Source organism: Athene noctua, chromosome 11 (assembly GCF_965140245.1).
Source record: "Athene noctua chromosome 11, bAthNoc1.hap1.1, whole genome shotgun sequence".
Taxonomy (NCBI): domain Eukaryota; kingdom Metazoa; phylum Chordata; class Aves; order Strigiformes; family Strigidae; genus Athene; species Athene noctua.
The window spans coordinates 22,447,534-22,471,509 of NC_134047.1; the positions used below are offsets into that span (position 1 = coordinate 22,447,534).

The 23,976-nt window shown below is 38.6% G+C and overlaps 1 protein-coding gene across 1 annotated transcript; it reads right to left on the bottom strand.

The window, feature by feature from the left end:
* Positions 1 to 1,564: 1,564 nt before the first annotated feature.
* APOOL (apolipoprotein O like) lies at positions 1,565 to 17,639 on the bottom strand. Its single transcript, XM_074915557.1, has 9 exons — positions 17,553 to 17,639; positions 11,389 to 11,493; positions 10,678 to 10,797; positions 9,108 to 9,162; positions 8,080 to 8,178; positions 6,879 to 6,970; positions 5,812 to 5,898; positions 4,022 to 4,178; positions 1,565 to 2,248 (listed from the first exon to the last, which is right to left on the bottom strand). Exons 1-9 carry the CDS (start codon positions 17,562 to 17,564, stop codon positions 2,151 to 2,153), a joined length of 825 nt encoding a protein of 274 aa, XP_074771658.1. The 5' UTR covers positions 17,565 to 17,639; the 3' UTR covers positions 1,565 to 2,150.
* Between the last annotated feature and the right edge of the window lie 6,337 nt (positions 17,640 to 23,976).

Consider the following 23,976-nt stretch of genomic DNA (forward strand, 5'->3'; position numbering starts at 1 on the left):
ACCCTACAAAATCCATGCAAACCTGCATCACCTTACCTTTCTTGTTGACTTGCTGCGGTAGCGTATCGCTCAAAGGACCTAAGTTAGAATTTAAATAGAATCTAGGAGTAGAGCAGATGGCTTTTCCTTTATGCTTTTTTATCCAGAATCTGATCAAAGGGAGACAGATAATAATACAATGTCTGCCATCCAGTCTTGCACTTGAAAATTATCATTTCTTCACCATTTTCACTTCCTGCCTTATGTCTTCATCTGTTTCCCTGGAAATGGTACATGAAGCCCAGCCATCTAATTTTTCTACTCCTCTCTCTGTGATGGAACACTAAATGTGTCTTGTCCAGGAGCTCTGTGAAGATTGATTTAATATCCTCTGATTGCTGCCTGAATTCTGACAGTTTCCTGGGCCTTAAGAAATAAAACACATGAAATTCTAAGTCAGGTGTCTCAAGCAAGTTTAACAGAATTCTTCTTCTTTAAACTTCACACTTACTGACTTTTCGTTGGACTCTGTATAACAAAGTCCAACACTGTGCCTGAAATTTGGATTCCAAAATATCAATACTCATCTGTTTCTGAACCATCATAAAAGCCTTACTTACTCTTATGCTCATTCACCATTTGTGCCTTGTGCACTGTCCCCTCACAACTTCTGCTAGTCCCACGGTGACATCAGGAATTCTGTTTGCCTACATTTCATCAGTCATTTTTCTTTGCATTAGCAGCCTTTAGAATAAGGAATCTGGTTGCAAAATCTCTTCTTCTCGAAAACAGGAGGAAATATCCCTTCAGTGCTGGGAATACATTCATACGAAGCAGCATTTCTTTTCAGGTCAAAGTCTTCCAGCCAAACTATCTGTCTGTATAGTTTGTTATTCCTTCCCCTCGTCAACTTTACAACAAAGCACATTTTTTCATTAATTGAAAGATAACAGAATTCAAGACGTCAAGGACAATGTACCAGCACAGTGTCCTTTTGCAGTTTATGTGTTAGGGGAGTGCCACAGCAGATACAGATGAGATCACCTCTAGGCAGCAGGCTGATCACCACTGTGTACTGATAACGAGTTGTACTTTGTTCAAGGAAGACCACCAGATCTACTCCAACCCTTCCAAGAGTGTTTTGAAGAGGAATGGAGGATGAACAGAAGTAGAGTGATATGTACAATGATAAAGGTGGTGTTCGAAAGTTTCATCCTAGGAAACTTAATCTATTTCTAATTTCATTCTTATGGAAAAAGACAGGATTTCACAGAAATCTTACCAAGATCAGTGGGTACTGCATATAAACTTACTGAAAAAAAAAGTTGGCTGCCTATTACTTCTGTCTATTACTTTTCAGCGCTTTAAACCTCAAAAATTACAGAAGGTTTCCAACTTCCTAAACATTGCTAATGCATTCTATATAAATTCAAACAGTATCAGTTTCTTGGATTAAGCAATTTACATACAGTTCTTCACAGTATTAGAAGAAAGTGATAACTAATGCATAGTCTATAAGGGATGTTTTAGAAATGAGTTGTGTGTTTCCTTCCAACTTAAGTGACATTTAAATACACAAGAAGCATGCAGGATAAGAATTCATTTCTGTTCACCTTTGTGAAAGAGGCAAGCAACAACACATGACTTTGCAATGGAAAAAAAAGTGCCTTGTTTATACAAGCATTAAAGTTAATGTTATTTGTAGAACAACTGACTTTTTAAGGATACTCAGACCAATAAGAAGTTGTACTTCATTCCAGAGCTGAAAGAAAAAAAAGCAGCCTCTGCAAACCCCACCATCACATTCTTCTTTCAGATTAATGAACAGCTGAGCCTAAGTATAGAGATACATTTACATTTTCAAATATCCTTTGTGAAGTGACATTTATTAACAAGCTTGGCACAGAGAAACCTCATTGTGAGAAGACACTGACAAATCTAATTTTTTCAGTGTCTTGATAATGACAATGAGTGAATTCTCACTGCTTGTAAGTAGTGAGAAACAAAATAGTCACTAGACAGAATCACTTAAGTCAATAATACAAACTGAGATATAAGAAAATACCTGATGAAATTATACCTCACAGAGTATGCATTGTAAGGGTTACTCCTTCCCTTCTTCCCTCCCCCTTATTTGTGAAACTTTGCAAAGATTTGTAAGCAGATTTGTCTTAGCTTCTGGTACTGTACATATCCACATCTTCCGGGCTGGACTGACCATGGTCCACAAGTTTTGGATCAGGCTTAAATTTTGGTGTCTTCACTGTTCCTGTTAAGAGATATTAAAGAAATTAATTTTTTAAAATATATATTAAATATATATATTTTTTGAGCCATATATATATTATTTTGAGCCATGACACATTTTAAGAATTACTGTATTTACCAAACACTTACAAAAGATCAAAATATGTATGTTCTAGTTAAAACTGTGGAAGTGATACAGGACACCGAAGGCATGTTGTAGTTATGAGCATACAGCAGTCAATGAAGAGCAGGTTGTCCTCCTACTCTTTACAGCTTAACAGTACTTCCTGAGCACAGCAGGGTGAGAGAAGAAATAGTGATGCTTTGCCCTACACATGGAAAGGAAGGGAAAGTTTGGGACATGGAAAAAAATCCAGTCTTTCTTTGCCCACTGCTCCCAGGAGCATAGCTGTGTCCCAAACCCACCTGATGAGTATCTTCCCTGAAGCTGCTACCAGATGGTAAGAATTCCAAACGAAGACAAACACTCTTACCTAGTTTCACTTCCTGACTTCCAAAAGCAATGAACTAAGTTTACTGAAACACTGAGCCCTCACACTCATCCTGCATGACACTGCATGAAGACTGACATATTTTATGATACTGTCATTCCAGAGGATGTAAGAGAGTGTAAAGGCAGGTTTTCTAGGACTGTGCCTGCTACTACTAGTCTGCTGCTTCTCCAGCTACATCAGCTGGTTTAACAAAGGCTGTTACGTTCTCCTAAAAGCTTTGCCCCATTTAGACTAGTGAAAATAAAGGCTCTGACTCCACAGATTAATTCAGGGCATGGACATTTTTGGCTGTATTAGGGACATGAACTAATTCCACCCATGAAAGCAAATACAGAAGATATCTATATCCATAATACCATTCAAGACAGTCTGGCCTGAAGCAAATGTAAAAGCAGATCAAAGCATTCCACAAACTAAATCAGAAAAAACTACAGGTGCAAAGCAAAGCAAAGAAAGATGTGAGTGTATATTATAGTGAAAATAAAAGAAAAATAATTAAAAACTCCATCCAAATATATTCTGCTTGCCATTCAGAAGAAAAAAAAAAGTTCTGGTAAAGAAGTAAGTTTGAGTGACGAGTAAAATTCAGAAACTGCTCCTATAAGGTTAACAGTGTTTTAAAACAAATTTAGTTCTCCTTTAATAGGTAATTCCACTATTTCTCTTAGTAACTGGCCTATCAAAATATTTGTATGATAAATATGCTGTTACATGATCTAGCTGATTATCTCAACCACTTAAGATGAACAAAGAACACCACTGCAAAAAACCTAGTAAAATAAAATCCAATGCTCCATTTGTCAATTATACATTCCTCTTTTACCAATATCTGGAGATATAGAACCCAGACAGAGAAATGAACAGTAATTCAAATTAGCAGTTTTCACAAAAATCCAGCAGTATTCCTTTATATTACACTTACAGTATTCTGACAACAGAAGGATAATTTAAAGTAGGTCTCTAAGAGAAGTACTTGGTGATATATCACTGTAACAATACGGACAGTGGTCCACACCACACCGAATGAAAGAGAACATTACTACTGAGAGAGGACAACACACATGTAAGAATTCTGATACTGTGACAGGGTCCACAATGAGAAAATTATTACCTCCCCGAGGCTCTGAAGCATATATTAAATGACAGTGTGTACAACACGTTCTCGAGAATAATACGCTATGACAGCCTGCTCCATTTTAAAGCAAGGGTAACTACAAAATTAAGTCGAGTAATTGGATTTGTGAGTCGCCCTGAGATTACACTTGAAATGTTTAATTCACCTGATGAAGGCACTGGGTCTTTATTACTCCAAGACTCTACTGGAGAAGATTCTGTTCTGTTAAATGATCTTGACTCAATAGCAGACTCAGGTTTCGTACTAGAAATTTCTTTCTTTTTCTTATCATCTCCTGTAACTGATTTTGACTCTTGCTGCACCTGTGAACCAAACATTAATAAAAAACATGCACGTGGGTATATGCTTAATACAGTATTTCAGACCTGAAAGCTCATTTTTTTTTTATGAAATTATTTTCAGATATGACATCATACAATGATACTCAGATAGTAATGTTAAAGTCAGCTGCACACAAGGGGGACAGCTGGAAAAAAATAAAATGCATGAAAGAACACCACAGTTCAGATACAATAACTTCAAATTCACATGTAAGGAAATTTACTTTGTCATGAGCATATACTTAAGTCTGATACTGTGCTTTTACCCGAGACCCTCCAAGTACTTCACAAGGAGGTCACTGTTCATCTGCAGACGACGAACCTGTAGTCTTACACAAAACTGAAATTGCATTTAGTTTTTACAGGACACTTACTACCCTTAGTTAACAGAAGATGGAAAGATAAATCACAGTAACACCCTAGTAATGAAAAATAATATATTGTTTTGGGAACAGGCTTCACTCAGGGGAAAAAATAAAGTTGTTCTATAAATACTGCATCAATTCTTGTTTCGCTATCAGTTTAATGATATTTATCTGAATCTCATTTTCAAAGCTCAGAATTCCATTTGTGCTCCTCAGTGGAAATAAAAAGGTGAGGACTGCATACAAATGAACACCATAAATTTAAAGCAAAATACTTCTAAATGTGAATACAACGGAGAACTGTCTTTTTTAAAAAAAAAGAAAAAAAATCACTGTGCAAAGCTGAAATTTTACTTAGGGGAATACTACTTTTGTTAAGGGTTTATGAATTTCCATTGGAGAAAAACCCTTTCAGGTTGCAGAAAAAATAATTTTTAATTCTGGGATGTACTAACCCAAATTCTGTATGTAATTTCCATGAGGTTAATATTTCCCTTTACTTAGCGCTGGCAAGGCCTCACCTGGTTTACTGTGTCCTATTTTGACCAGTTCACTTAAAAAAACCAAACACCACAAACCATACACAAAAACCCCTTAAAAAGAAGGGAGACACTAGAGAAAGCTCAGAGGAGAATAAGTATTAAATACAAGTTAGAAAGGCTGCTCTATAACAAAAGGTTATACTAGGGAGAAGATAATGTCAAAAACTGTGATCAATTTTGTATACATAATAGGTCAATATAAAGAGGTTACTGACCATTTAGTCACTATGGCTGCAGTGAGGACAGACAAGAAAAAAATAAAATCAGACATGGACAATTTATATCACAGGGTAATTAAAACAGACTACCTGGAAGGATTAAATATAAGGGTTTCCTACATAAGAACAAGCTAGTCATACCTACTGTCATTCTGTGTGTCTATCTTAAATTCGATGGTCTGCTCAGGACCAAAGCTTGAATCAGAATGGATTATTGTGTCAAGATTAAAAATGAGTTAGAAGAGAAACTCGGTATTCTCTTGTGCATCTTGCACATATTGTGGGACTACATAGGGGGTCTCAGTATCTACCTGTCTGAAAGGTAACAAATATGACATCAATCAATCACTGAAGTTACAAAAGTAACAGAGGGGGCTTTGTGCTCCACTTAATCAATTAGTAATCTTCAACAGTATCAGCAGAATAGTACATGACCTTCTAATTTACTTTTTTTTCTCCCTTTGAATTTATGGGTTACAGGAAAGCCTACCTTAGTGACATCTTCCTTTTTTGCCCACAGTGATCGCACAGCTTCATAGGTCTGATGGCTTGCAGAAAATAACTTTCTCCCTGTTACCTATTTTTTTAGAAAAAATGTAATTTAACAACAGCTTTAAAAATACTAAGATACACAGACCATTCAAATGAAATGCATCTTATTTGCATGAGAACATGCTTGACCTCATACTAAGGCATTTCAATCATCTACTTTTCAAGATCTAGTGCATATTTCTCTTACATCAAGCAAATCTGAAATAATGTTTACATAGGTACTAGAAATCCACAGGTAGCATTCACAGGCTATAACTCCCTACTCAAAATGAAAATAAAACCTGATCAGCAAACAGTGTTTTGGCAATGTCAGCACAAAGTTTTCTGTCAAATCTGATCATAAAAGACTGGCAAGTCCTAGACCCAGACACAACTTGCTAAACTAAATTTTCCTATCTCATCAATCGAACACAGAAGTGCAGTTTTGAAACTATATATACAAAGTTCATCAAGGAACTACAAAGAATCCTTATGAAGAAGCACGTGCCTTTCTAAATAGGGAAACACTGGAAAACTATAGAGGAGAAAGAGATATAGACTTTACATCCTGCTTTTCAATTCACTTTGTGTGTAGAAAAGTACTACGTGAAAATAATTCTTGCATACAAAATATTAAGTATAATTCTGCTTTTCTACATGACCAGCTAAGATATGTTCTATTCAGGTAGACAACAAGATGACAGTAATTAAAAACAAGGAATTCTAACAGGAAATGCAATTATACAGTATCTCAAATTGCCTATCTATCAAGTTTAATAAGGCTTTATTTTTTATTTACTTTTATTTCAACAAGATAATCTTTATTTACTTGAGAAATTAAGATTAAAAGTTGAGAGGCTGCATTTGTATATTCAGTTATTTCATCACCCCTGTGATGCCTTCTATGTTTTAATGAAGATGCATGTGAATTCTGAGTCCTGGTCCCATGATGCTTCATTCAAGTGAAATGGGATTGCTATGACTAAATTCACTGTTAATCCAATATTCAAATACAAGTAAACTTACCTTGGCAATCACCACTGACTGAGCTGGGTAACAAACAGAAACTCCTAAAGCAGTAAGTCCCAATGGATAAGCAATCTTCTTAAATCTAGAATCTGTATAAAGCCAAATATTTCAAATAATTAGACACTAATGAAATGTAAAACTAAGCAGTTATATCAGTTAAGAACAATTTTTTAACCATTGCTTAGATCAAACTTATCCCCATTAGGGCTGGAAAAGAGAATACAGGGTGTGATTATAGTTTAGTGCAGTTACATTTGCAGAAGATACTGATATTCTGAACAGAAATAATCCCAAATTAGATATTCCCATGTTGTGAAAAATGAGAACGTCTGTGTCATTCAGGAGCTGCTGTGGTTCTTCACCAGCTCCACACACACTCTCTGGAGGATGCTGACTGCAGCCCCTGGAGCAGGCAGGAGCCTGGAAACTGGGCCCTCTTTGTTCAAACGCAAGAACAGCTGGGCCAGGCCCAGGTTCCTGTTTGTTGACAAGGAGCCCTGATGACAGATTCTCAAACCCATGTCTTTTTTTCCTTTTTTTTTAATAAAAAAAAAAAAAAAAAAATCTGTCCACCAAAAATAACAGGGATACAAGATAACTCTTTTACTAATCTGCCAGTATTCTGATTAACCTATTTACTTTGGAAATATTCAGATAGACACACACTCAGGTGGTACAGATTAACATTTTGTGAACAATATTTCCTGGCAGGTAAAGTATTAGTCCTCCAATATTTCTCTTGAAAGGAGAGGTGGCTGTATCTATTCAATTATCCTTTTGGCTTCAAAGCTGCCAAAACCCTCCCTTCCGCTGTGTATTCTCTTGTACCTGTTTGACAAATGCCAACACTCTTTAGCTTCTTTCTTCTAAGTTCCCTTAGTTTTCACTATATTCAGTAACCTTAGCTGTTCATTTGTCTTTAGTTTCCTCCCATATACACAGTTTTTGAAAAACAACAATAAACAGACTCAAAACAAGTGTCATACTCTGAATTTCTGTTGAAACAATCCTGCTCTGTGTGGTCTTAGCCACCTTCTAAAAGAAATATTTAATAATATCCCTTCAATTTATCAGGAAGGATTTTTTTTTTGTAATACTAGTTACACAGGTTTTTGCCCATGTTTCAGAAAAATCTTTTGACCATTAAAATTACTACATATTCAACACACCAATAACAAAAATAAGCCAAACACCCTACCTTTTCTTGCCAGCACTATGCCAGCTAGGCCTGATACTGTAATTACACCAACTTTGGGAAGAAATTCTGGTGGTGGATTCTTCAGGTAAACATAAGCATCTTAAAATTAAAAAAAAAAAAAAAAAGAAAAAAAGAAAAGAAAAGCAGCATAGCAATTCAATATTAATCTTTTTATTTCTTAAGTGGGAAATAAAACAAAGATGGAAGTAAAATTATAAATATCCCAAACTGAAAACAGTCCAAGACTGGATTTTTTGTTAATGAATGAAGCTGCCTTATTTTCCAGGTGCATAGTCTGCAATCTGCCCTCAAAACACAGCAGCAAAGCTAACAGTTTTTCCCTTAGATACTTTTTTATGTCTTGTAAAATGTTAGTCCTTAATAAAGGAAAAGGAAAGGAGAGTTTTAGGTTTTGATTTTACTTTGAGTTAATATAAATTCAATAATACAATACATATTTCAGAATCTCCAAATATACTATTTTATGGAAAACAACTTTTAACTATAGTTTCTGATATTGAACTTGAATGCAAATACTACTTGTAACTTGTGGTGGAATTAAGAAGCCTGTTTTATAATTAAGGGAGGCTGTGGAATTTCCACCCCTGGAGATGTTCAAGACCTGACTGGACAGAGATGTAAGCAACCTGCTTTGGCCCTGCTTTAAGCAGGTGACTGGACTAGACTATCTATAGAGGTGCCTCTACAGAAAGCTCTATGAATCTGTAGACATTCCAGTTTCAATGATTCCATGGTGCTGTTATTTTAAGAGCAAAACTAAGATCAAAGAAAAAAGAAATACTATTTAACTGGTCATTCCTCTCAGTTGAGGAAAGCTAGGAAAATCCACACTGAATTAACAATCGTCCCAGTTTTTTCCCTTCTCGCTTGCAGAAAGTTTTCCAGTACCCTCTCTTCCACCCTTTCCCTCTCCTCTCCCCTGTAACTAGAATTTACTGTTTCAACCATCCGTCTGTGACAAGGGGAAACAACAGAAAATGCTCAGTTCAAAAATGTGACACGCCTACCTTTTCCAAACTGAATTGAATCCACTATTCCATTTTTAACAAAGACAAAAGCATCCTAAAAAAAAAAGAAAACAAAATAAATGTAAAATCTTTGTAAAAGTAGATGTTTTCAGTACAAAACTACTCAGCTGATACATACTGCTCAGCACAATGAGACAAATATTATGTAACAAAAAAAACCAGATCAGTGAACTTCTACAGAGGCAGTGTTGAGATCTATACCATATTTGTATTTTTAAAACTTCTATCCACATTTAATTTCAAAAAATCTCTTTAATATAGCAAGAACACTTTCAAAATTGACATCTCGGGAACAAAACTGTAGGGAGGCAAAACATCTGGATGCCAACGGTATAACATAACAAAATTCAATTATAAAATACATTTTCCTCTTCCCTAGAGAGACTTACCCACTAAAACTGACTTTGTCTTTTAGTTTGTAAAAACGGTGCTCAGTTTCGCTGAAGACAAGCAACACTGACTTGATCTAAGATGTGTGCTCAACTAGTTTGCATCGCTGCCTTCAAATTGCTCAATTTATTTAATTACAAGTTTTTCTTTATCCAGAAAAAATCCCCTTCTACTAGCCTATTATTAGTATCCTTCAGAATGCTAATCAAATTGAGTAAATACTCATTTTTTAGAAGATTAATGAAAAAGAACATGATCTCAAGTTATTTCATTTGTTTGCAGTAACACAGAATTTGTACCACCAGAGGTCACTGCTAGTCAATCTCTGAAACACTCACTTGATGACCAAGGGCATGGAAAAGTTGGATACAGATTTATACCTAAATTATTTCAGTTATACAGTCACTGACAATTTTTTCACAGACCAATGGAATCAAAATTTACAGAAAATACAGGAAGACATTTTGATTTCCTTGCCTTTTTCAAGTAATAGCATCTATTTTGTTTGTAAGAGAAAAACAACTGCATGAAATTTCTTATAGCAACGACAGCCAGGGTAAAAAGTTGTGTTTTACCAGCAGTTAAGAGAATGGTGACAGGCATCACATTTTCATCTATGTCTGGAATATTCAATAACAGAGCGGGGAGGTATTTTTAATGACTAGTTAGTAATAGCCTGCTTTCACAGTTGTACTGGATGCACTCAGTTTGCTTTTCCTAAAGTACCTAAATCAGGTCTTTTAACCCCTCCTTTGGATGCGGCTCACTCTCCCTCCGTGGAATTTCAGACTCCTAAATGCTATCAAGTTCTGCTAGCAAGAATTTACCTACGTGACTCCTGTTGCTGTAGAAGTTAACCAAGAGAGATTTCTGAACCTGACACTGTGGGTTGGCCTAGGTCTAGTTTAGCATTGACTGAAACAGACCTCTCTGATCTCACTGCTTTTTGATTTGGAAAAGGGGGAGAATGCACAGGTTCCCTGTTACAAGCATGGTAAGAGAAAAATGAGAGAAGGGTTCATTTTTGCATCTGAAATTGTAGGTGTATGCTAATACAAGGAACTGCAAAAATCTTCAGGGTGAAGTATGCAAGTTTTTCAATGCTTCAGTTAAGTGCTGTCAGGAATTGTAGAAAACTTTGGATGCAGGTATTTCTTACCTTGAACCACCCAATATAGCGGCCTGTTGTCTGTCTTACTGAAGAAAATTGCCTCTGCAAGTAACCAGGCTGTTCTTCAATGTATTTCAATTTCAGAGGTGGTGGACAGTAAATTGGAAGCTGGAAAGAAAAGCATAACAGTACCACAGGGACACAGTTTTGTGTACTGATTAGTGTTTACACTGAAGGGTGTTTTGCAAGACTGCAAATCCTTAGTGTTCCCATCACCACAAACAAAACCTCTGCATCAAGTTATGCTCTTTTATATTTACAACGTTACTTTACACAAGCGTGGCTACAGGTTAATTCTTGAGAAAACTGCAAGTATTGTATAGGTTCTAAGAAGTAGAATTACTGACTTATAAAAATAGCTTTTATTCAGAGAAAGCATGAGCAAGGACAGTTGGAAGATGCATGCATGTATTACTAGAAATAGTACAACAGAAAAAGACTATTAATATCAGTATTATACTCTAACTTTTTCTAGCTTCAGTCTGAAAATAATGTAGTAATGAAAATGAGATTAAAACTATTGTAACACTTCATGTTCTATTTGTGCTGTAGTGGTCAGTTAGTCAGAAGGTAATTGTTATTATCACATCCTACTGAGCTATGTATTTTATTTACTGGGTGACATAATTCAATGGAAAGAGATGGTATTCTGCAGGTTCTAGTATTATTTTAAAGACTAACAAACAGTAAGATTCCTACCTGATTTGGCTTCACCAGCTGACCTTTTGATTCCTGTTCTGTTGCCGCATATACAGTAATACATGCAAACGGCAGACCAGAAGAAACAGCTGCCAGCTTTGCCACCTGTGACAGATAGATGAAAAAAGGGAGTCTTAATGCAGAAATAACAAATTCACTCCAGTAAAGTCTGGATTTTACTACTGTGTTGTGCTTGAGCAAACATGGGATTAAACAAGTCACTTTTAAAACCTTTTAAAAACAGTATGCCTTTTAGGAACCTCTTCTACAAAGATTTTTTTCAAATTACAATGATAAAGAAAAGCTAGAGATCACTGACAACAAAGTTATGTCTAAAATACCAGAAGAATTTTGTGTTCAAAGCCATGTTGATGCTTCCAGCATCCCTTAAGGTAAATTAAGTTCTAATCTATTCAACACACAGGTACTCCAAGTCAATGAATGACTCTTGTTTCAGCAAAAAACACCTCAACTTTATCTACAGGAATTCTCCATGATGTCACACAAAATGTCATCTCCTTCCCAATTCAGAGAACGGTTCAACTACCGTTTGTTTGGAATAACTGCGTGTCAACAATAAATGAAAATACACAGCAATAACTGGAATTAAGAACCACCTGCTTAACTTTTTGAATCATGTATATCACAATGTAAATTACAGAAATATAGGTTTGGTCGTGAGTGTTTGATGTCTACTTAGAACATCAACGTGGGAAGAAACATTGTATATTGCACAAAGCTTAAACTCAAATATATCTTCACGTGAATATTTTTTAAATGACTGCCTTAAGATGCCAGCCAGAGCTGGCATACCATATTTTTAAAAACTTGCCACAATATGTTGAAGCATCTGCCGCTTCGGTAGATTATGGTTTCTTATACATCAGTGAAGACTTTTCTGTTCTGTTCTTTACCTGAAGCATTTCTGAAACTTGAAAAATGTGAAAACAAGGATGAAAAACGTTCCCAGGATCTACCTAGAGCTGATGGTGGTAGAGTACCAGGAAAATAGAAAAACAGGGAAAAAAACAACTTGATTTTGGGAAATACTTTAAATCCCTAGTATAAAACTCTACTATATCCTCATTGTTATCTCATCTTTCAGCTGGAAATACCTTGTCAAAGGAGTGGGGTTTACTCCACAGCGTTTAGTTATAATGATGAAAACACAACAAACGTGAAAAAACGCAAAAGCACCATCCTGAATTAACTCAGGTTCACCAGACATCGATCACATGCAGATTAAACTACTCAAGACAGCAAAACACCACCACTTCTAAAGTAACTGTGCGATCATCATAGCAAAACTTCAGGATCACACAATCATGGTGAAACACAAAGCTGTGGGAGAGTGGAGGAGACAAAGGACGCTGCAATGATGAGGACTGTTAGGAAAGAAGGGGCAAGCAGACAATGTCAGAGCTGGAAGCTGTAATGTATCTTACTAAAAATTATTCTTCAGTTGCATTTTCTGGCACGGGGACTAAGGGGAGGAAGGGTTACTTAAGGTTTCTCTACGCTGATGGTCTTTATTAATACATAGTATTCCTGCTCTTAACACAGAGCCGGTGTGCCCCTTCCCTCAGCCTGAAGCATAAACCCTTCTTGTCAGCATAACTACAGCACCACCCTAAAACCTGGCTAGGGGCAGACAGAACCCCACCACTTTTTCTCTTCAGGCCAGGTTGACGTTATGAAATTTTTTAACAGCTACATCACCTGGAAGCGTCAAAATCCCCCACAGCTCCAGCACAGCCAGGCTGGCAAATCTCAGCTGGTAAGGCCACTCTGCAAACGCGCCCATGTTGACCAGCATGTACTATTCTCTTAATTTACACTAGTGACAGCATAAAATACTTCACCTTTGCAGATGAAGCATAACAGGCCTGGGGGCTCTGAACGGCCACCACATCGGGGTGACAGCCAGGGGGGACAGGGACACGATGAAGATGAAGGCAGAGGCTAAGCGAGCTCCTCCTCCCACAGAGGCTGGCAGCCACGGCAGCCACTCAGAGCCAGGACTTGTGATAGCCACTGCCCATTTCCTCGCCCGGGCAGGGAGGGTTTACACACACCCCACACACACGCAGGCATGGGAGCAGACACTTTGCAAGTTAAGCCAACAACACGTCTGGATTTGGAGGGGTGGGGGTAATACCAAAAATCACGTTACTAAAAACCTGTGTTTTTCCCATGTTGACATAGCTATGCTGGCAAGCATGGACACGGTCAGAAGGAAGATGATGGTGACAGCAATTCCAGAAATCTAGAGAGAAAAGTCCTACATATATGAAAATACAGCCATGCTGATACATCTATATTGACCGGCACTGTGCAAAAAATTCAGTTAGTCACATGTTGAAAACAGGTTTAACATATAACGTTGATTAACGTTAAACATCGATGATTTAACACACTTAGTACAACTCTGGTTATGACTGCTATACTGAGGAGTACTTGGCATTTTTTCTTTTGATGCCTAACATGACCACTTCAGCAGAAAAAGTCACCTGGAAGCTCTGTCAACTCCACTGTGCACACCCAGCACAGAAGAGTGGCTCGCCCAGCACTGAATGGCCCCAGGATACAGAAAATAAGTGAGAGAGGATGGCAATCATCAAAATATGAACCAATTAACACAGTAACCGCCTTTCTGGTAACGCTGCTTAGAGCAAAATGCCAGTCTGATCTACAGAAGATTATTGATAACGGGACACCCACCCTCAAAGAGTCTGTATTTTTAAAGCATCATTAAAGTAAATGGTTTAAAATGTATTGTAATTCAGATTGCCTCTTTCAGTACACGATGCTACCAAGACAACGTCCCAATATTCAGTAGATACTAGAAGAAAAATTAAATTAGAAGTGAGAAACCATGGAAAAGTTATATCCTTCACTTAACAAATTTGATTAATTTGTTCTAGAAATTCACAAGTTCGTTGTGCTAAATGTAAAAGAGAAAGCTGTACCAGGAATGATGAAAGTAGTCCAGTTCCTGACTGACAGTAATTGCTTCACTTTTGGATGCCTGAAGACAAATGCATAAATGTTTAAAAATCCAAGCGAACAGCTGTACTACCTAACATTTCCACTGGCACAATTATTCCAAGGTTTCACTCTTTTCTATTGAAATCACAAAGAACTGAGGTGAAAGAAAAGCAACGTCACCTTGACTACATAAGAAGGTTCACTACTTTGAGCTGTCTATCCTATTCCTTTATCTAATGATTAGGTATATATTAAAAAAACCTCAATTAGCTAAGTTGTTTCTTATTATTTTATTAAAATTACTTCAAAGAATATGAATTAAACAAGGAAAATCAGATAAAATCTGCTATTGTTTAGCTAAAGCAATTAATAGATATTTTACCCATGGAATCTTTTAAAAGAAGTTACTGAGAACTAAGAAATGCCAGGATCATGTAGTTGTATCAAAGCCTTGGGAAGTAGAGAAAAAAAACCCTTCAAGAAGCTCAAGCTGTAAAAAATTCTGGGATTACATGGTCAGCCAGTAGAATGGCTCCAGAACATCAGTCAGTAAGTGATTTAAACCAATGTTCTCTTTAATAAATTCAGGAAATATTTACTTTTTACTTAATAGTTCAACATCTGCTCTCCATTTTAATACTAGTTCTTCTTTTATATGAATTAATGCTCTGACCTAAGCCCTACGAGACCAACAGAAGAAAATCACCTAGTCCCTAATGGCAGCAGATCTAAATGCCAGCAGTTACAAAAGCCACAAGCCCAGATGACATCTTCTGGAGATTAATTCAGTATGAACATAGATCTAAACATCACCAGAATCGCAGATATTAGAAACAGCCAGCCTTAATGCTCTGGATGGAGGCAGGGGGGAAGGTCAATGGCAAGAGTCAGAAGATTTCCAGTAATACCAGTGCCACGCTCCTGACACTGCCATCACGCTGCAACACATACTACCAGCAGGTTGTTTTTATCCCCAGACATAAAAAGCACACTGGTTATTCCAAAGCACTAAAAAGTGCAGCCTAACAGACATGGCATTATTTTTGATGAGAAGACTGAATAGCAACTATTTGCTGAAGAAATTTATTATATGCTCTCTAGCAGAAAATTGTTACAGATACGCCTTTTAATAGTAGAGCTAGAGTAAAACTAATCAAAATATAGTAATAAAACTGTCAAATGTACCTGGATAGTTTTGGCTTTGTTTGCATCTCAAACAATCTACTTCAAAGTGTTAGAATCTTATCAAAGATCAAAAATACATTTTCTACTAAAAAAATTTAAAACTACATCACTAAAAAGAATACTGTCTTCAATAAAAAAGATGCAGAACACAAACTAAAGCTTAATAAAACCATATATTTAATTTATGCTAATCTCCAAGACGTTAAGCATTGTTTCTCACTGAAACTCTGCAAATTCTGTATCCTTGCTTCAAGAATTGGAGGACAAATAAGGAAACTTGCCCTGAAGGTAGGAACAAGCCTCAAAATCAAAACAGGTAATCAAAGGAGTATATGCAAAATCCTGATGCATGTATATATATGTAAAAATACATACATAAAAATGTATGTACCTTCTATATCATAAAATCAGAATCTACTAGCCAGATTAACATTTTAGCAGCTGCTGGATGTTACATTTTCACTGGAAAGCTGTTAGTCCAGGAGTAAGAAGCACAAGTTTATGGTTTTCTGCTACCACTTAGATACCTTGAGGTAGAACAGAAAACTGTCTCAGATTGTTTTATTTTTCCCAGAAGTTACATAAAACATGAAAATTGTCAGAAGTTTCCAGGCCAAATCCAGTATTTTAATCTGGATATGTGTTTACAAACCTGTAATGACAGCTGCAAAAAAACCCCCACACAAGTGGAACAAAGCATCATTCCACTTCTAACTCAACTTACTGATACTCCACAGATTTGTTCTTAATCTTTGTCTGTCGGATGGTAACCCACGGAGAGTGAAAACTTAAGAAAGAATAAAAGTCTATTAATTTTTCATAGTAAATAAGAAAGAACACAAGCAAAGTTACATCACTTCACTAAAGGTACTGAATCATTCCAATTTATGTACTAAATGATATTACTTCAAGATCACGCAGGCATACAGCAAAGCCAAATACGGTTTCTTTTTTCAGGTACTTGTCTGATAACAAACTAAGGCAAAAACACTTCAGTTTCATTCCCTTGGCTGTCCTCATTTGCATCATCTTTTCCTTCGCAGGTACATACAGATTTTAAATGCTTTGCCAAAATAAACATGAGGATACACGTAAGAGCAACCCATTCACCAAAGTGACTATGAAAACTGGAAAGCCTGTTTAAATGTTTGAGAGAAAGCCTAGCTCTTGACAGGCACATCGTTCCCTGCTTAAAAACACTGTATTATCTCTACAATTAAAGATATTTTTGATACTCGTGACCCTGTTGGTTTATAACTGTGTGATTTTAAGATCCTCATTTTAGTGGTGTAGAACACCACTACACTTTACTGTCAAATTAGTATCTTGGTATTTCATCTCTCGAGTAAGGAGGGGAAGGTGTTTCAGAAGTTGTAAGCGGACGGACGGAGAACCACCACAAGAGAACTACTACTTCTATTCCCTGCCGTACAATTTAACCACCCTCTCAAACCGGCTCTCTCTACCTCAAGTTCTGCATCGGAGAAAGCAGGAGACCGGTGATTTTCCTACTCCTCCTTCGTCCGAACCCCCGGTCTCCTGCTGAAGGGATGTCCCCACTCCCGAGATTTCCCCCGGCTGGAGCCGAGCCGTGCTGGAGCCAGCCCCAGTGCACCCCTGGGAAGGGCCGCGCAGGGTGACCAGCGAGGGCTGGGCCAGCACCACCCCGGCGGGCCCAGCCGCTGCCCGCCGTGCGCACCCCGCGCTCTCCCGGGGCTCCTCCCGAGCCCAGCGGCCCCCCGGCCGGCCCCGCGGGTGACCCGGGGGCAGAGGGGGCTCCTTCCCCCTCCTCAGCCGGCGGGGCGCGGGGTGCCCGGCCCGGTCGGACGTGCAGGCCGCGCGGGGCCGGCGGGCAGCGCTGCTGGGGGGGCTCCCGAGGGGCCCCTCGGGGCGTCCCCGGCTCCCCCTGAGGCCGCGGGTGTCCGCGAGCGGGAGGGGGAGCCCAGGCCGAGGCAGCCGCAGCGCCCTCCCTCACGCAAGGCGGGACTCACCTTGGCCGCCATGTTAGCGACAGCCCCGCGCGGCCGCGGCCGGAGAGTGGGAAGGGCCGAGCCCCGGCGGGGGCGGGGCGGGGGGAAGGCGGGCTCCCCCTCCGGGCCCCCGGCAGCCCCCACAGCCCCTACAGCCCCCGGCGGCCGCCGTCCCGGAGCCGCGGGCAGCGCCCGCTCCGCCCGGAGGGTGCCCCGTGAGGGGCCGCGCCTGCGCTGAGGGAAAAGAGCGGGAATCCCGCCGCGTGGCCGGTGCCTCAGCGCCGCGGCGGCCTGGCGGGAGCGGGCGGGCGCCTGGGGGTCGGCGGGAGTGAAGGTCGCTAAACAAGCGCGGCAGGACGGGGGTGATAGCTTGTCAGCGGTCTTCATTTAATCCTGCCCCGCAGCCTGCCCGCCACTGAAACGCGGGGTTTCGCGGGGGCTCCCTCAGCACGGCCCCGGCAGCGCTCGCCTGAGCGGAGGCAGCGCGCAGGGGTGGCTGAGCAGAGGCTGCACTCCTGGCATGAATTAACATCACTCTGAGGAGCCTTTTCTTTTTTTCCCTTTTAGCTCCTAGAGAATGTTCCCCCCCCCCAGAATAGAAGAATACTACTCACGTTTCAGTCAGAAAAGCGCAAATCCCAAATGTCCTCACTTGATAACATGCAGTGGAGAGAAAACCCCATGCAAGCTGCGTATGCTTTGACCAAGGGAACCCCCCGAACAATTTTCTGAGGGCTGTTGGTGTTAAGGAGCCACATCTGGAGCTGCTGGAATGGCCTGGGAGGTGCGGGCAGCCCCAGGGAGAGGTCATCAGCTGGCTTAAACTCTGCATCTGCCCAGTTCAAACCCGGACTGCTGCTGGACCGTGATTATTCGTCCTAATTACAGGTATTGGAGAACACACACATGCACAAACACAAAATTTAAGTGCTGATAATTCGTTTATTGAAGTCCAAATTTACAACTGAAGTTTACAACTTTTTTTTTTTTTTTTTTTCCCCCAAAACAAAAGCTTTGTTTGAATTTAGGAAGAATAAATGTTCTTTTTAATAATGTACAGACTATATCTCTTAAATAAGTTAATATCTTTGAAAAAAGAGCAATATGTTCCTTTTTTAATGTTGCAGTGCAACTTACAACTTACACGTCTGTGCAATGTACCATGAGGTATATGCCCAGTGAGCAACACACAGTGAAGTTTTCCATTCATAAATTTTCATTGTAGACACACAAAAAGTTAACAAGTTAATCTGTGATAGAAAAAACGCAGCCGGTTACAGTAATTCACACAGAACTCATCTGAAAAGAGGGAAAAAAGAAACCTAGCGTTCATTGCCTATATAAACTATTGGATCATCTCTCAACATAGACAAGTATAAAATTAAAAATACTGTTGTGAAACTGAAGAAATACTGTATTATCCAGGGGTTGAAACCTAGTTTTACCTGTGTTAGTCTAGAGCAGATAATTTCTCTCTCTGTAGCATCAATGAGCTGAGGGACTTTACTACGGTATCGATAGAGCATCTGCTCATAAAAGCGCTTAAGCGAGATGATGAGTATAGAAAAGTTGCAGAATGCTCATAAACTGAAAAATAACTCAGACATTTTTCCTGGCATAGGCAGGTGGTTTACCATTACCTCTCAGATCATCTCACAGCTGATTAGAAAAACAAGGCTGAAACATGGAAGATTACTAGTATTTGAAGCTTTGACACTTCAAACTTTTCAAGATGGCTCCAAAATCTTTTTCATAATGACAGAAAACATATATTTATTTTAGAAAGAATCATCCACAACATAACTTTGTGATAAATAACAGTTCTGCCTCTAATACATATATACATACTGCTTGTAAACAAAAAATGCCCACAGGTCATGGAGTCTCCATGATTTTTATACAAGGCGCTATAGATTTTTTTTGTTATTGAAAACAGTCCTAGTGAAAGTTTGGTTTATAACCTCCTATTGCTACAGAAACAGTAAGAATGTTTATATTTACAAAGAAACAAAGACCATGGAGACCCCATAGCATTATTTGCTAAAGATTTTAAGTTAGCGGGGTTTTCAAAATACACATTGTCAGCATGTTCAGATTTAATAAACAGTACAGGTTGAACACCAGCAGTACAATACTCTAGTGCTTTGGTATTTCAACCCCTGAATATACAAAGACATTACTACAGCCTACTTCACAGTTTAATGCAAGTAAAGTGCAAGCCATAGTACAAGGGTGTCATACATTTTCATACATGTAAGCGTTATCTAAAAAAGGCTCTCTATACAAGTTTTAGTAGCTACTTTAGTAAACTAGACAGAAGTCACCTATGGCCCAGCAATTAATGGTCTTACAAGGATATTTTCTTTGTAATACAGTATGTGTCAAATGTAAAAAGTTTATTAATACTAGTGCATTTCTCTTATATCCTAACCTGTTCTCTTTTCAGATTTCTAAGCTGAAATCCTTGTTTCTCAGTAAAACAGAAGTCTTAACTGGTAACAGGGTCTTACTGGTATTTTGGCCAGTGAACATGATTTGTTAAGACATACTTGTTTCATGGTTGCTAGTGAAAAAAATGCAACAGAGTCAGTATGTATAATGTGGCGTCCTTATTTAATCTGCAGCATTCAGACAGATGCATTTGCAGCTAGTAAAGATCTGTATTGATACCCTCAGCAATGCCTGAGAATGAACAATATTCTAGAAATGTGAGGACAGGAGCTAGAGGGCCTAGCTGGTCAAACAACTGTTTGTTGACATATTTTATAATTTTTACAACATTGCTTTCTTTCAAATACTGCTCATACAGTGGCATTAATGCATACAGCAAAGTCCCTAGTTGTCACTTTGAACACTTGCATGTGTGATAAAAATAAACTGTCTGGCCTGCATTAAGAATGAATATGGTTCTTTTCCTGAAGATAATGACAGGCAGTATCTGCCTGAATTTTTTAAATACTTTTATTAGTAGTAGGTCCCAGTAGTATATCAGCTATCTCAAAAACTGATAAAAGATTAAAGGATAATCCATGTAATCCTCATTCTGAATGTAGAAGTATGGTATAAACTGTAAAACACAGAAACCAAGCTTTAAGAAGATGCTTCTTCCTCTGTGAGTTGTATCAAGAATAGAGAGTTGCTTGCCTACACATTGCTGGATGGAACTGATCAGTTCATCATTATGGTTATGTGTAATGGGAGTAAAGAAAATAATTTTTCTAATCAACTAAGAACACATGATTTAGTAGTTTCTGTTTAAATAGCAATGTATATTCCATTCATCAAGTGATTTGGCTCAGGTTTGATTTTCAGATGCCTGCCTGGCTAACGCCCGCTGAGAGCCTCAGCCACACGGCAGGAACTCGGCGGGGTAAGAGCACAGGGGGAACCTATCCCTGCAGTAGTGTGCCTGGAAAAGCTCCCCAGAACCTTAGCTTTAATGAGGGAAGCATTCGAGAAGAAAAAAGAGCTTTTTATTACTTAATATAAGTTAATTAGCTAATATTGCTTCTTTCCTGGTATTACCCATTTTTTGTACTAGTGGTAAATGAACATTATTTGGCCACAGGGAAGGTGGTGCGTTGTCTCTAATGAGATTTTAAGATCAGTGGTCTAAGGCATGTGGTATGTGGAAGATCTACAAACCTACACCCCAAGCGAAAAGGCATTGCTATAACCTGTGCCCTTGTCTTCCCTAGAAACGCACAGATTCCCTAGTCTGAAAACTAAGGAGAAATTTAAAATCCTTTATGAGATGAAGTTACCACTTATTTCTCAGATTATGCTACATGAACTTGGGTGGGCTATAAATGGTATTTTCGGGGCTGAGGACCAGGGATACAAAAAGACCTGTGCCCTCTTAATGAATCCCTCAGGACTGAGTCCAGAGGCAGCAGTCAGGATCTCTGCAGAGATACAAGATTTGCTTATGCGAACAGATTTAGTGTTTAAACTGTACATAAAAATGGTAGGCTTCCTTTGTATTACAGTTTTGGCAGGCGTTGCAGATGGGGCTTAAGTTTGTGTTGATCAGTTGTGCTGCATCTTGCCTTCGCCAAGGATCGTTTTAAACACCCCACATTTGCAGCACTTTGGCCCCAGTTGTGTGAAGAGTTTGTCCAAACCGCTGGGGCAATATCACAAAATAGCTCTGCCTGGCAGAGCTGTCCCACCCCAAGGGGCCAACAGCCAAGGTTTACCAGGATGTAAACAGCCCCCAGATATATTGTCTTGGTCATAGGTACCACTGGTTTTTTTTGCAGAAAGGAATGCTCTTACCAATTTCGAAGACAATTAAGACTACATGATGAAAGAATATGGCAAACAAGGTATGTGATGGGCTTAGGTCTACTTTGTATTACTTGAGACAAAGATAAGAGAGAGAAGAGTTTACTTTGTTCTCCTCAGATTTGTGTTGAAGTATTTCTACCAGATTCTTCATTTTTCTTCCAGAAGTCCCATTAACATTCAAAGTGAAATCTTCAAAAGGTCAGCAGTAGAATTCTGCCATTTTTGATGAGGTGGAGCACTTCCTAATGCCTCTTTAAAGTAACCCCTTCAAAGGTGCCTTCACCATCCTTCACAAAACCTCGGATCAGAGAGTGAGTGTTTTGGCCTGGAAGGCTGTAATTGCTGAAGACAGTAAGAATAAAGTTAAGTGCCCATGTACATCTAGCAATTCTCTGCAACACTTATTTCTTTTTCCTGGGAAAAAGCAAGTGGTGTACCACGTTTCTAGCTTAAAACAGAGAAGTCTAGATCTGAATATTAACTGACTTATATTTGGAATTCCCTGCCTGGAAAAGATGGAAAATCTCATCCTCCGAAATCTTTTCCTAGCAATTGATCAGTCTTTCCTTAGGGTACTAAAGCAGTTCAAGAAGTGCTCATGATGTGTTTGAGACACTACAACTGTATCAGAAGCTGCTGAAACCTCAGGGTGGTTTTTGCCCGTGGAGTGACGCACCCTCCTGTGTCACGGAGGGTAGAGACGCCCGTACAATCCCGCACAGCCCGATTACTGTGAGGGCAAATGTCACTGAGCGTGGGCCCAGTATTTCTGCATTACTTGTACTAAAGAATGTGGACATACAGACTGATGACAACCTCCTCCTCCTCCTTTCACTACTTCTTGTTCATATTAATTAGAGTAAGCTCAGGAAAGTTTTCACTTAAATTAATGAAACCAAGAAAAAGGTCTCAGCTTTCTCAGGAAGTGCTGCTGAGATAGCTACCAAGATAGCTTTCAGAGATCTGAGATCTCACTGAATACAGAATGGTTTTAAAAAAGGAGGGGGATCAGTAGCTTAGGGGGAACATTAAATCAGTTACAATAAGAAACAGGCAGTAACAAAAGGACTAAGCTTGTGGAGTCATAGAGAAAATCTGCTGGCTGAGGGACATTTTGCCTGCAGGAATTCTGAATGAAGACACTAAATAAGATCTGGATAAATAAAATGCATCCAAACATCTCTTCATGTAGTTGTGTATGTTAAGAACCGAGTTTTATTTAAGCATTCAGGCAGGAAATCTAGTAAGTTAATAGAAGTATTGTACTGGTGCTGTTTATTTCCCTTGATGAACACAACAGCAAAGAATTTTTTTTTTTTTACTCATTTAAAAATATGGGCTCAAGACTACCACAATAATTTCAGCTGCATTGTAGAGTGTGTTCAAGTACGTTTCAGTCCAGGAGAATTTGATATATTTTAATATGTAAACAGGATTTGCGACATCAATTTTTAAATACAATATCTGTATTGCACTTTGCGTTCCAATTATTTCAAATATAATGAAATTCCAATTAATTGTGCTATGGTGACTTTGTATGTTACTTTCTATATAGTACAGCTTGATTAGTACCTAGATCCAGAAAGAAAAACTAGTGGTAGTAAGGAGTTGAGTACACATGCAAAAAGTATGACAAAATTATTGTGAAATGACATTTCACAAATGCCAGCTGACGTTTGTGAAAGAATAAAGTCTCTGTATTGCTTAATTTAACAATTAGATTTTGCTTGCTCTGAGGCATAAGCAATGCTAGACAAATCTTTCAAACTCTTCTGCCTGTTAATCTTAACTCCATTATAGGAAATTTCTCCAGTGTATATCAGTTCATCTTATGAATGTCTTGTATAATTTATCTCGCCTATTCAGTGCAAATCATGTTTGATGAGAGCTGTTCTCCAAGAGCAGAATACAGACTCATGACTGAGAATTTCAGAAAAGATGAAATCATGACATTGAAAGATTTTAAAGATAAGCTGAGCAAAAGTATGATCTCTCAAGTTTTTATCTACTCATATTTCAGAAACATATTTTTTAATTTTCAGCAGTGAAAATCAAGATTGTCTGTTTTCCTTACTATTTGTGTTATTTTTGAGAAATATATTTTCCTAATGATGTTTGTCACTTTGAGCTGTATCTATAAGTAGGATTTTAGAAG

What these genes read in the sequence shown, in the direction of transcription:
- APOOL (XM_074915557.1), bottom strand. An exon ending in TTCAATTCAGTTTGGAAAAG is followed by an intron (nt 8,179 to 9,107) that starts GTAGGCGTGTCA and finishes TTTAATTTTAAG; the next exon opens with ATGCTTATGTTTACCTGAAG. An exon ending in AGTCAGTGGTGATTGCCAAG is followed by an intron (nt 5,899 to 6,878) that starts GTAAGTTTACTT and finishes CTAAAAAAATAG; the next exon opens with GTAACAGGGAGAAAGTTATT.